Source organism: Simochromis diagramma, unplaced genomic scaffold (assembly GCF_900408965.1).
Source record: "Simochromis diagramma unplaced genomic scaffold, fSimDia1.1 OVJJ01000419.1, whole genome shotgun sequence".
In the NCBI taxonomy this organism is placed as follows: domain Eukaryota; kingdom Metazoa; phylum Chordata; class Actinopteri; order Cichliformes; family Cichlidae; genus Simochromis; species Simochromis diagramma.
In genome coordinates, this window is record NW_024387244.1 from 5,925,892 (window position 1) to 5,938,770 (window position 12,879).

The 12,879-nt window shown below is 40.9% G+C and overlaps 1 protein-coding gene across 1 annotated transcript in view; it reads left to right on the forward strand.

Moving 5' to 3' along the window:
- The window catches only part of LOC120747083 (NACHT, LRR and PYD domains-containing protein 14-like), a 30,924-nt gene extending 19,452 nt beyond the window's left edge, over positions 1 to 11,472 (forward strand). The window contains exons 4-5 of the mRNA XM_040052695.1: positions 10,885 to 10,925; positions 11,459 to 11,472. Of these exons, the coding sequence (XP_039908629.1) occupies positions 10,885 to 10,925; positions 11,459 to 11,472 (55 nt within the window). The remainder of the gene's footprint in view (positions 1 to 10,884; positions 10,926 to 11,458) is intronic.
- Positions 11,473 to 12,879: the final 1,407 nt, after the last annotated feature.

Sequence of the window (12,879 nt, forward strand, 5' to 3'; positions counted from 1 at the left end):
CTCCTCAAACGTTTTCTTCACATGCACAGTGAAGTTGCAGCTTGTTGTAAACACAGTGCCATTCATCCGATCAGTCAGGATGATGGGTTTGCTCTTCTTCTCTGATGCTGTTTGTCCACATTGCTGCTGCTTGCTGGGACTCTTTGCTCAGGACTTTGCTGCTGTCTCTTTATCTGCCATGTTATTGCTCTTTGGAGCTGCATTCCTTGTCTTCAGGGAGGAGTGAGAGCTCGCTTGTGAGGTTGAGAGACACATGGCGCTGGAAATAAGTTAGCCAGAAACTTGGCCTGCATGTTTCCAATGATGTTAAACTATAACTTTCTTCCGACCACTGCATGTGGAGAATTGATTCAGGTCTGCTTTTCATCTGAAACATTTTCATTATTATCCTCACTGCTTAATCAACACACATCTCTCTCTCTCTCTCTCTCTCTGTTTTTGTGAACAGTCCTTTCTTAAAAGCAGAAAATGAAATTGTAGTTGTTCTTGGCTGATCAACACAAAACCTTTTTCCTATTATTATTTTTCATCTACAATATAAATTCTTTCTCTTTTTCACTCTTTTTTTTTTCTAACCAATAGCTGATGACCTGCAGAATCACCGCTTTCACAATCAGAGGCAATTACTTTTACACAGCGCACAAAAACACTGCGACATCAGACACATTCACACTCACTTTGTCAGCTGCATAAATAAATCATATGGCTGATGATATGTGCCATGGTGATCCATAGGCAGGATCACAAGTTTATTTAATTATTTTTAACCCAACAAAACAAATAAACAAAAACATGATGCTGATGCTATGAACACTCTACACACATGAGTCAAGATGCAGGAAAACTGCTCACGGAAACGCTGCACACTCCAGTTATCACAGTTATTACTAAAAACTGCTGTAATCAAACCTATACTGAAAAAGGACAATCTTGACAAGACACAAATGAACAACTACAGGCCGATCTCAAATCTCCCATTTTTAAGTAAGATCATTGAAAAAGCAGTTTCTCAACAGCTCAATTACTTCTTAACACAGAATGACTGCTACGATGCCTTCCAGTCAGGTTTTAGACAGAACCACAGCACTGAAACCGCTCTGACCAAAGTGTTTAATGACATATGTCTGAATACAGACAGTGGAAAAATGTCAGTCCTAGTTTTACTGGATCTCAGTGCAGCATTTGATACAGTTGACCACAACATATTACTCAAACGACTGGAGAACTGGACAGGTCTTTCAGGAACTGTACTAAACTGGTTCAAAACATACTTAGAAAACAGGAAATACTTTGTATCAATAGGTAACTTCACATCTGAGCAGACAAGTATCACATGTGGAGTTCCCCAAGGTTCCATCTTGGGACCCCTTCTGTTTAACATCTACATGCTCCCACTGGCACAGATTATAAACAACAACAAAATAAACTATCACAGCTATGCAGATGACACACAAATATATATCACAATGTCACCAGGAGACCGAGGCCCTGTACAGGCTCTTGGTAAATGCATTGAGGAAATCAATGACTGGTTGTGCCACAATTTTCTCCAGCTAAACAAAAACAAAACTGAGGTAATAGTCTTTGGCGCCAAAGAAAAACGATTACAGGTCACCAGAGAACTTCAATCTATACATCTAAAAACCACAAACCAGGCGAGAAATTTGGGTGTAGTGATGGATGCAGACCTAAACTTAGAAAAACACATTAAGACAATAACAAAGTCAGCTTACTATCACCTCAAGAATATTTCAAGGATAAAAGATCTGATGTCTCAACAGGACCTGGAAAAACTAGTCCATGCATTCATCTTTAGTAGGCTTGATTACTGTAACAGCATCTTTACAGGTCTACCTAAAAAATCAGTCAGACAACTACAGCTCATTCAGAACTCTGCTGCTCGAATCCTCACTAAGACCAAAAAAGTGGACCACATCAGTCCAGCTCTGAGGTCTTTACACTGGCTGCCTGTCCGTCAGAGGATAGACTTTAAAGTTCTGATGCTGGTCTATAAAGCTCTGAATGGTTTAGGACCAAAATACATCAATGACCTCCTGACCCAGTATGAACCTTCCAGATCCCTCAGGTCATCTGGATCCGGTCTTTTATCAGTTCCCAGAGTCAGAACCAGACATGGAGAAGCTGCATTCAGCTTTTATGCTCCTTATATCTGGAACAAACTCCCAGAAAGCCTCAGATCAGCTGAAACACTCAGTTTATTTAAATCCAGGTTGAAGACTCACCTGTTCTCAGCTGCATTTGAATAAAGCACCAAATCCACACTTTTAAGCTTAAATTTCAAAACTTACATTTAACTACTGATTTTATCTACTGTTCTGATTTTATCTGTTTTGATTTTATATACTGTTTTGTTTGTTTGTTTGTTTGTTAATTAGTTAGTTAGTTTATTTGCTTGTTTTAATCAATTTTAAATCATGCTTTTTATTTGTTCTTGTTTCTAATGTCTCTGTAAAGCACTTTGAATCACCTTGTTGTTGAATTGTGCTATACAAATAAACTTGCCTTGCCTTGCCTTGCCTTATCATAGTTCTGTTTCCCTCTCTTTGAGGAGTTCTCAGACAGCTCTCTATCTGATAATGTGTAGCTTGCTCATCAGCTCAGAAGAGATCGCAACGCAACCTCACACAGTGGTTGCGTGCTTTGCCCACAGTGGCAAAGACTTGCACTTTCATATTCAATTCAGCTTCTCCATCATGTACTTTTAGATGTTTCATACAGGGTTCAGCATATTAGTTGTTTTCACAGGTGTGCTCTATATCTCAACAATGGCTCATAATAAGACGACAGTCTTTCACACAGGTCAAGTGCCTCTATGCACTTCATTAGTTAAAATATTTGCCTATATCACTTCACCTCATATGTCATTGTACTGAATTTGAGCAACCACAAGCTTAATGCAGATTACTTTTAACAATTATCCACCTCAATTAAATCTATGGTCTGGCACACAGGCTGTTGTCGAACAGGGCAAGCTAAAGAATAAACATTTTGTGTCAGCAAGGGGTGGGGGAAAACCATTCACCAGAGCATAGCTTAAGTGCTGCCGATGTGGGCTGGCCTTCTCCACACGCTCTTCAAGGCTGGTGTGTTTTCTGAAAACTTCTAACATTTGAATCTCTTCCATTTATAAGCCTGCGATTAACCGCACGGCTCAGGTCTGCGTGAAACCCGCGCGACCGTGCTCGCGTGAACCCGCGCAGCTAAGGAGCCGTCGCTCTCTTTTATTTATTTAAATACTTTGTGCTGCCAGGAGCAAAGTCCAGCATAAACATCTGTCACCCTCTGACACACTCTCGGTTGCTTAGGAAACCATGATAACAACAACAGCTGCTGATGTCACAGACCACGTGTTCTGCTCCGCACACACTCACACAACAACGACAACCACGACAACAACACAAAATAGGCCTATCGTCCAGCACAGTCTGGACCCCGCGGAACTTCTCAACGCCCCACAAAATGGCGGAGAACTCACCTCTCGCTGCACAAAGTAGCGAGGAACCTCTCGCTCCACAAAGTAGCGAGGAACCTCTTGCTCCACCAAGTAGCAAGGAACCCGGGTATCGCTCCACAAAGCGAACTTCTCAACGCCTCACACAGTGGCGGAGACTGCACAACCACACTGTTATAGAGTCGGGCTCTTTAAACTTACTCGGCGTTGCTTAGCGTGTAATATCAGCCTCGAATCCCGCCGATCGCCATTCATCGAGGAGAAAAGACAGACAGTTAATCCACAGGAACTTCCTGGCTGACGTCAGTCTTTCAACGTGTCCCTCCTCCCCTCGGTGAATGTCGATTCCAGGGCTCCGGCTCTCGAAGGACCAATTAATGATAGGTTTGTAGCCTGAACCTATTCGCTGGAACGTTGAAGACAATATAATTACACAGCAAGCAAGACACGAAGTAGGCAAAGTTCTTCATGTTTCTCGTGCACGGGAGAGACCGGACAAACGCCGTTCCTTCGCTTGACCCCAGTTGCTCTCGTCCGTTCCCCCGTAACACTGCTCTTTTATTGAGGTTACATGAATATGCATAGGTTCATTAACATATGACGTCTACATACAAACAAAGAGTACCATGTGTGTGTGTGTGTGTGTGTGTGTGTGTGTGTGTGTGTGTGGGGTCAGAGTGTGACCCCATAAACGACTTCCTTTAACCTGCTGGTCTGGAAAATCCAACAGTTCATCTAAACAAAAGGCACTTAACCTAAAACAGACACAGCCACGTTTATCCTGCCATAAAACAATAAAACAAGGTACGACCTCTCTCGTGCTCCCAGAGTGCTCTCTAATACACACAAAGTTTGCAGACTATCACTACACAATTGATTATACACCTCTAAGCATAAATGACAATCAACAATACAAAACCTAACAACCCTCTTTTGTCTGACCATTTGATCCCATTTGAATTTGCAATAAAGGATCCACAGAGTTTGGTGACAATGATGACAGTAGATGTTTGTGTGAAAGTGCTGGAAGCAAATGAGTGTGTGATGTTCTTTCAGTGTTGCACTTTGTAGACGCTTCCTGAGCACTGGTCTCACAGCCAGCTGCACATAGAGACCAGTGTTGTTAGTCCAGGTCAGAAGATGACTTGTTGGAATGAAAATGAGCTTGTAGTTTGTCTGCTTTAATAATAGAATAGAATAGAATTCAACTTTATTGTCATTGCACATGCACAGGTACAGGGCAACGAAATGCAGTTTGCATCCATCCAGAAGTGCTTTAGTGATATAGATGTATTACAATAAATATTAGCAATAATATAGATATGTAAGTATATTACAGAAATGGGTCTATTATGGAATGTTATAATGTACACGGTATGAAGTATGTTATGAATATGCTATAACTATAAGTATGTACAGGCTATGAACAGGATATGTGACTGGAAAAAGGTGTTGGACTTCAAATATGTCCATTTCTTTCACACTTCACCTTTAAAAGTGAAGCCATGTGGTTCCTGGAAGGAAAAACACGACTTTTTCAAGTCTTTGTCCTGTTTTTATGAGAAATGTACGACTTTAATGTTCTTTTTTTTTATACTCAATTTTTATTATAATTTACAACATTGCAACTTGTACTTGTCAATGTTCACAAGTAGGACAGTTACAGGAACTGCAATGCAGAAATGTAGATTAAAATAAGAACTGCAATTAGGAAGCACAAAACAAAACCCAAGAAAAACAAAACCCAAGCAAGCAAACAAAGAGACAACAACATAACAAAAAGAAAACAAAACAAAAACTTTATGTAATATTAAATAACATGTGACAAACTTAGCCATAAATGGACAAAACGAAACAGACCTATGCTAAATTATTGAAACAGTAAAGCATGTATGGGTCGCCAACGCTCAGTAAACAATTCTCTCTGAATCCGCAGAGCAGATGTTATTTCCTCCATCTGGTAAATTTCTCTTGCTTTATCAATCCACATATTATATGAAGGTGGGTCAAGATTCAGCCATTTAATAGTGATACACTTTAGTGCTGCTGTAAGCAAGATTCTTAAGAGATACTTTTTATTGTTTCCCGCAAAACCCTTTGGTAAGACTCCTAAAATGGCTAACTGTTGGTCTTTTGTTAATGGTTGTTGGAAAACTGTACTGAGAACTTTAAATATGTCATTCCAAAGTGAGCAGATTTTTGGGCATGACCAGAATATATGTGAGTGGGTTCCTAAATAAGTACCACAATTTCGCCAGCAGGTGTCAGGATTTGTAGGCTTCATTTTGGCAATTATCTCTGGGGTTCTAAAATATCTCATGACCACCTTCCATTTAAATTCTCTCCACAGCCCAGAATTAGTCACCAGATGGGCTTCACCGAACACCTCTTCCCAGGTGTCCTCTGAGATTTGAGTGCCAGTCTCAGCTTCCCACCTTGCCTTAATATCCAAAGTTGCATTTGTATTGAAACTCATAAATGTGTTATAAAAATGACTGATTAATTTTGGGGAGGAATTACTTTGAAATATTTTTAGAAATATTTCCTCAATGGGTGAGGGCTCCAAAACTTGCCTCCATTCTTTATGTTTTGTCAAAAAGCTTCTTAGCTGCAGAAATCTAAAAAAGTCAGAAGAAGGAAGCCGAAACTGACCTCAACTGTTCAAATGAGCTCAGGTGCCCATTCCTCACAACATGACAAAGTTTATGAAGCCCGCTATGTGACCATGCTCTGAAGCCAGAGTCTTCCACAACAGGAGAAAAACCCTGCAGGGAGGAGAGGCTTGATAACACTGAAATTTCTTTTGGAAGACCAAATGATTGTTTGATTCTACGCCAAATCTTTAGTGTGACCCTCGTCCGTTCCCCCATATGCACATTTTTAATTGAAATGTTAGAAAAAAGCAGGGATTCCAATGATCTTTCGCACATTGTCTTCTCAATGTTTAGCCACTGAGTTTCAGACAAATCCCGCACCCATACAGTCAGGGGTCTCATCTGAGCTGCCCAGAAATAATATTTCAGGTTTGGAACAGCCAATCCCCCCTGCAGTTTTGACAGTTTTAATGTTTGGAACTTGATCATCCCTCATGTGTTTCATGTCTGTGTCGCATCGTCTGTGTTCCCACCCTCCATATTTTCATGCCCAGTCTTTTGTATTCTTAGCCATAGCTTTCCGTGTCTTCATGATTTATTATAGTATTAGTTCCCCAGTTTAGTTCTCTTCACTGTGATTCTGCCTTGTTTGATGTCTGCGCCAGTGTCTGCGCCTGAGTCCTCCACACACTCTCCATACGGTCAGCTACTGCGACCGTGACACTAAACTACATGCTGTGTACAGCCACTCTCCTGAGCCTGTATTATATACACAGCGGTTACAATGACAAACTGAATACAATCTCATATCTACAAAACAAGCTTAGTCAAAGTTGCAGCTACGCTTATGGACATGGAGAAAAAACAGGCGAGTTATCAGCTCACCAGCTACGACTAAGAACAGCTAACCAACTATCCTTGAGATCTACAATGACCAGGGAATAAGGTCTACAGACAACCAAACTATCCTTGAGATCCACAATGATTTCAATAAGTTTTTTGATATTCCCTCCTTGGGAGAAGATGCGATCGCTAGTCTGGAGGAACCTGTCTCTAATGTTGGAATTGAAACGGCCGTACGAAGCATGCAGTCTGGAAAATCTGCTGCCCCGACGGGTATCCATCTGATTTTTTCATAAAGTTTTCTGACCGACTGAATTCACTGTTAAAATCAACTTTTGAAGAATCCTTCCTCTCACAGTCGTTGCCTCCAACAATGCATCAAGCAGTGATGTGTTTAATTGTAAAACAGGAAAAAGACCATTTAGATTGTCGTTCATGTCGTTTAATATCTTTGTTCAACACAGACACCAAGATCCTGGCTCAAGTGTTGGCCCGTCGCTTACACAAGTATTTGTCCTCCATTATTTCACCAGACGGGCTTTATTAGGCACTCTTTTTTGAACATTAGAGCTCTATTAAATATCATTTATACCCATGTTAAAGGTAATACATTGGAAACTGTAATTTCGTTTGACGCAGAAAAGCCGTTGGATCGGGTGAGATGGGATTTTTTTTTTTATACGCTTAAAAAATGTGTCTTTAATTTTGTATCTTGGATAAAAGTATTGTATTGCTCCCCTCTAACAGCCGTCCGGACTAACAATAATCTGCCCCCCAGGACTGTCTCCTTTTTGCCATTGAACCGCTAGCTGTTGCTCTGAGACAATGTGTTGGTGTTGAGGGAAAACATCGAGGGGGTATCGAACATGAAGTCTCTCTTTATGCCGACGACATGATTTTATTTATTTCCAACCCATCGAACAGCCTCCGCAAACTTTTGGATAGACTTACAATAATAATAATAATAATACGTTTTATTTATAGGCGCCTTTAAGAGCCTCAAGGTCACCTTAATGCATACTTAAGGAATTTGGGACAATTTCTGGATATAAAGTGAATTTTGGGAAGAGCGAGGCAAGGTCTATCTGTACGACAACTGGGGAGTTTTGTGTATTTTAGCCCCTTTTAAACCCAGCTATAACAAGTTTAAGTACTCGGGCATCTGGGTGACAAGAAAACCACAAAGACTTGTATAAAACTATCTTCCTTTATTGTCGAAGCTTAAAGAGGATTTTGGAAAATGTGAGTTTTGCCTCTTTATATTTATGGTGGGGATGCAGAACAAGGAGCAAAGATGAATGTGATGCTGAATCAGCAGAAGACTTGGACTCATTTGATTCCAGCTTTGATATCATTGATTTCAATATGTCCATTTCTGTCACACTTCACCTTTAAAAGTGAAGCCATGTGGTTCCTGGAAGGAAAAACACGACTTTTTCAAGTCTTTGTCCTGTTTTTATGAGAAATGTACGACTTTAATGTGAAACATTCAGAGTTTTTTCTCTTGTTGTGTTTGTTTGAAGCTGCTTCCTGTTGGCTTCAGCTGTTTGGAGTTTCCATTTTCTAAACTTCTACATTCTGAACCTTCTTCAGCTCTGAACAGATGATGAAACACTGAATGATTTCAAGCACTTTGTCTAATAAACTTACATCTTTCATTCATTATACAGATTGTGAAGCTGTGGTTTGTCAGAGATCAGCTGTGATTATCTGGCAGCAGCTCTGAAGTCCAACCCCTCCCATCTGAGACATCTGGACCTGGGTAATGACTACTCCTGGATTTCGACTAAGAACAAGCTGCAGGATCCAGGAGTGAAGCATCTGTGTGGTTTCCTGGAGAGTCCAGGATGTAAACTTGAAACTCTGGGGTCAGTCAGCATGTTTTAGTTGTGCTGAGATGAATATGATGTGAAAGTTGTGCTGACACTAAACTGCAGACATCAGGCTGATATTATACTGATCCACACTGAGGATCTTCATGGTAAAGTCTGTTTTCTTCTTCTCTGGTTTAGTCCATTGACTGCAGCAGAACAATGTTCACATTTCAAACAGTGATACTCAACGTATGGCCCGCGGCCCACACGCGGCCTGCCCACCTTTCCTGATTCAGAGAGAGGGGACCCTGATTAACTGTGTAGCTTCTTCCTCACAGTTCTAAGTATCAGACACAACAATGAATAATCCACAGCTGACTGTCTTTAGCAGGTCAAAGGTCACGGCACACAGCAGACAGTCAGAAATATTCTAACTCTGATCATTTATCAGTTGTGACACTGTGAGACTTGATCAGAGGTGTGATCATCACAGCAGAGGCCTTTGTGTCAAAGTCACTGAGGATCAAACAGAAACACATGAAGCAGATTTTCCTCTTCTGGCTTTTTATAGCAGATAACCTTCAAAATCTTCTGCAGTCGATCAAAAACTGAAGCAAACCATGAACCAACATGTGAACATGAGCTGATGCTGCTGAAGTGAAGCAAAGTTACAGAGGTTTGATTACAGACACAGCTGAGAGTTTGTAATCTGTCATCATTTTAAAAAGTTTCCATGGAACAGCAGAAATGAGGCTTTACTGTCAGAGGCCGACAGCACTGAACACAACAGCAGACTGGTGGCTAATAAACAGTGAATGATGCAGAAACAGATGTTTGAAGCTGTTCTTGGAGTACACTGAGAGAGAGAGAGCTGTGCAGGCAGGAACAGCCAAAGTCAGAGAGAATTCATGAGCATATTTATCAAACGTGAAGCAGAGTTTGGATCTTCTTTTGCTGCTGCTTCACTCAGTTTTGGTTGGAGACAGATGAAACCTGCAGCTTCAGGATCTGTGAGCTGTCCACTTTCAGCCCCGACGGCGTGTCCGTGTACGTGCCGTCGAGTGAACGATCCACGCTCTGTGTTTCCATCTTTGTGTGTTTAGCTGCTCTCATTTACTGTTTTAGCTGTTTGCTGCTTGTTGAAATAGTTTGTGAGCTTTAACCTGAGATTCTGGCAAAATACATTTATATTAAACATCGATTCAGGATTGAATGAATCAACATCGTTTTATTCAAATTAAAACCATTTAAATGGGAACATGAATTTTTTACAGCCGCCTCTAATGCTGGGTAATGTCAGCTGGTCCATGTGCAGCTGGCTGTGAGGCTCAGGGAGCGTCTACAAAGTGCAACACTGAAAGAACATCATCCATAAATATTGAGTAAGAGCTGGACTCTCATACAGCGAGACTCAAATGCCTTTAAACATCAGCTTATCCTGCTGATCCAAGTCCAACACTGAGTTTGTAAAAACATGTTTGTCAATCATTTTGTTTGGTTTCTGAGGAACATGATTCAATAACTTGCTGCTAATACACAACATTTCATCATATTTCCTCATAACCCTCTTTTGTCTGACCATTTGATCCCATTTGAATTTGCAATAAAGGATCCACAGAGTTTGGTGACAATAATGACAGTAGATGTTTGTGTGAAAGTGCTGGAAGCAAATGAGTGTGTGATGTTCTTTCAGTGTTGCACTTTGTAGACGCTCCCTGAGCACTGGTCTCACAGCCAGCTGCACATAGAGACCAGTGTTGTTAGTCCAGGTCAGAAGATGACTTGTTGGAATGAAAATGAGCTTGTAGTTTGTCTGCTTTAATAATGTGACTGGAAAAAGGTGTTGGACTTCAAATATGTCCATTTCTTTCACACTTCACCTTTAAAAGTGAAGCCATGTGGTTCCTGGAAGGAAAAACACGACTTTTTCAAGTCTTTGTCCTGTTTTTATGAGAAATGTACGACTTTAATGTGAAACATTCAGAGTTTTTTCTCTTGTTGTGTTTGTTTGAAGCTGCTTCCTGTTGGCTTCAGCTGTTTGGAGTTTCCATTTTCTAAACTTCTACATTCTGAACCTTCTTCAGCTCTGAACAGATGATGAAACACTGAATGATTTCAAGCACTTTGTCTAATAAACTTACATCTTTCATTCTTTATACAGATTGAGGAACTGTGGTTTGTCAGAGATCAGCTGTGATTATCTGGCAGCAGCACTGAAGTCCAACCCCTCCCATCTGAGAGAGCTGGACCTGAGCTACAACAACAAGCTGCAGGATCCAGGAGTGAAGCATCTGTGTGGTTTCCTGGAGAGTCCAGGATGTAAACTTGAAACTCTGAGGTCAGTCAGCATGTTTTAGTTGTGCTGAGATGAATATGATGTGAAAGTTGTGCTGACACTAAACTGCAGACATCAGGCTGATATTATACTGATCCACACTGAGGATCTTCATGGTAAAGTCTGTTTTCTTCTTCTCTGGTTTAGTCCATTGACTGCAGCAGAACAATGTTCACATTTCAAACAGTGATACTCAACGTATGGCCCGCGGCCCACACGCGGCCTGCCCACCTTTCCTGATTCAGAGAGAGGGGACCCTGATTAACTGTGTAGCTTCTTCCTCACAGTTCTAAGTATCAGACACAACAATGAATCATCCACAGCTGACTGTCTTTAGCAGGTCAAAGGTCACGGCACACAGCAGACAGTCAGAAATATTCTAACTCTGATCATTTATCAGTTGTGACACTGTGAGACTTGATCAGAGGTGTGATCATCACAGCAGAGGCCTTTGTGTCAAAGTCACTGAGGATCAAACAGAAACACATGAAGCAGATTTTCCTCTTCTGGCTTTTTATAGCAGATAACCTTCAAAATCTTCTGCAGTCGATCAAAAACTGAAGCAAACCATGAATCAACATGTGAACATGAGCTGATGCTGCTGAAGTGAAGCAAAGTTACAGAGGTTTGATTACAGACACAGCTGAGAGTTTGTAATCTGTCATCATTTTAAAAAGTTTCCATGGAACAGCAGAAATGAGGCTTTACTGTCAGAGGCCGACAGCACTGAACACAACAGCAGACTGGTGGCTAATAAACAGTGAATGATGCAGAAACAGATGTTTGAAGCTGTTCTTGGAGTACACTGAGAGAGAGAGAGCTGTGCAGGCAGGAACAGCCAAAGTCAGAGAGAATTCATGAGCATATTTATCAAACGTGAAGCAGAGTTTGGATCTTCTTTTGCTGCTGCTTCACTCAGTTTTGGTTGGAGACAGATGAAACCTGCAGCTTCAGGATCTGTGAGCTGTCCACTTTCAGCCCCGACGGCGTGTCCGTGTACGTGCCGTCGAGTGAACGATCCACGCTCTGTGTTTCCATCTTTGTGTGTTTAGCTGCTCTCATTTACTGTTTTAGCTGTTTGCTGCTTGTTGAAATAGTTTGTGAGCTTTAAGCTGAGATTCTGGCAAAATACATTTATATTAAACATCGATTCAGGATTGAATGAATCAACATCGTTTTATTCAAATTAAAACCATTTAAATGGGAACATGAATTTTTTACAGCCGCCTCTAATGCTGAGTAATGTCAGCTGGTCCATGTGCAGCTGGCTGTGAGGCTCAGGGAGCGTCTACAAAGTGCAACACTGAAAGAACATCATCCATAAATATTGAGTAATAACTGGACTCTCATACAGCGAGACTCAAATGCCTTTAAACATCAGCTTATCCTGCTGATCCAAGTCCAACACTGAGTTTGTAAAAACATGTTTGTCAATCATTTTGTTTGGTTTCTGAGGAAAATGATTCAATAACTTGCTGCTAATACACAACATTTCATCATATTTCCTCATAACCCTCTTTTGTCTGACCATTTGATCCCATTTGAATTTGCAATAAAGGATCCACAGAGTTTGGTGACAATAATGACAGTAGATGTTTGTGTGAAAGTGCTGGAAGCAAATGAGTGTGTGATGTTCTTTCAGTGTTGCACTTTGTAGACGCTCCCTGAGCACTGGTCTCACAGCCAGCTGCACATAGAGACCAGTGTTGTTAGTCCAGGTCAGAAGATGACTTGTTGGAATGAAAATGAGCTTGTAGTTTGTCTGCTTTAATAATGTGACTGGAAAAAGGTGTTGGACTTCAAATATGTCCATTTCTGTGC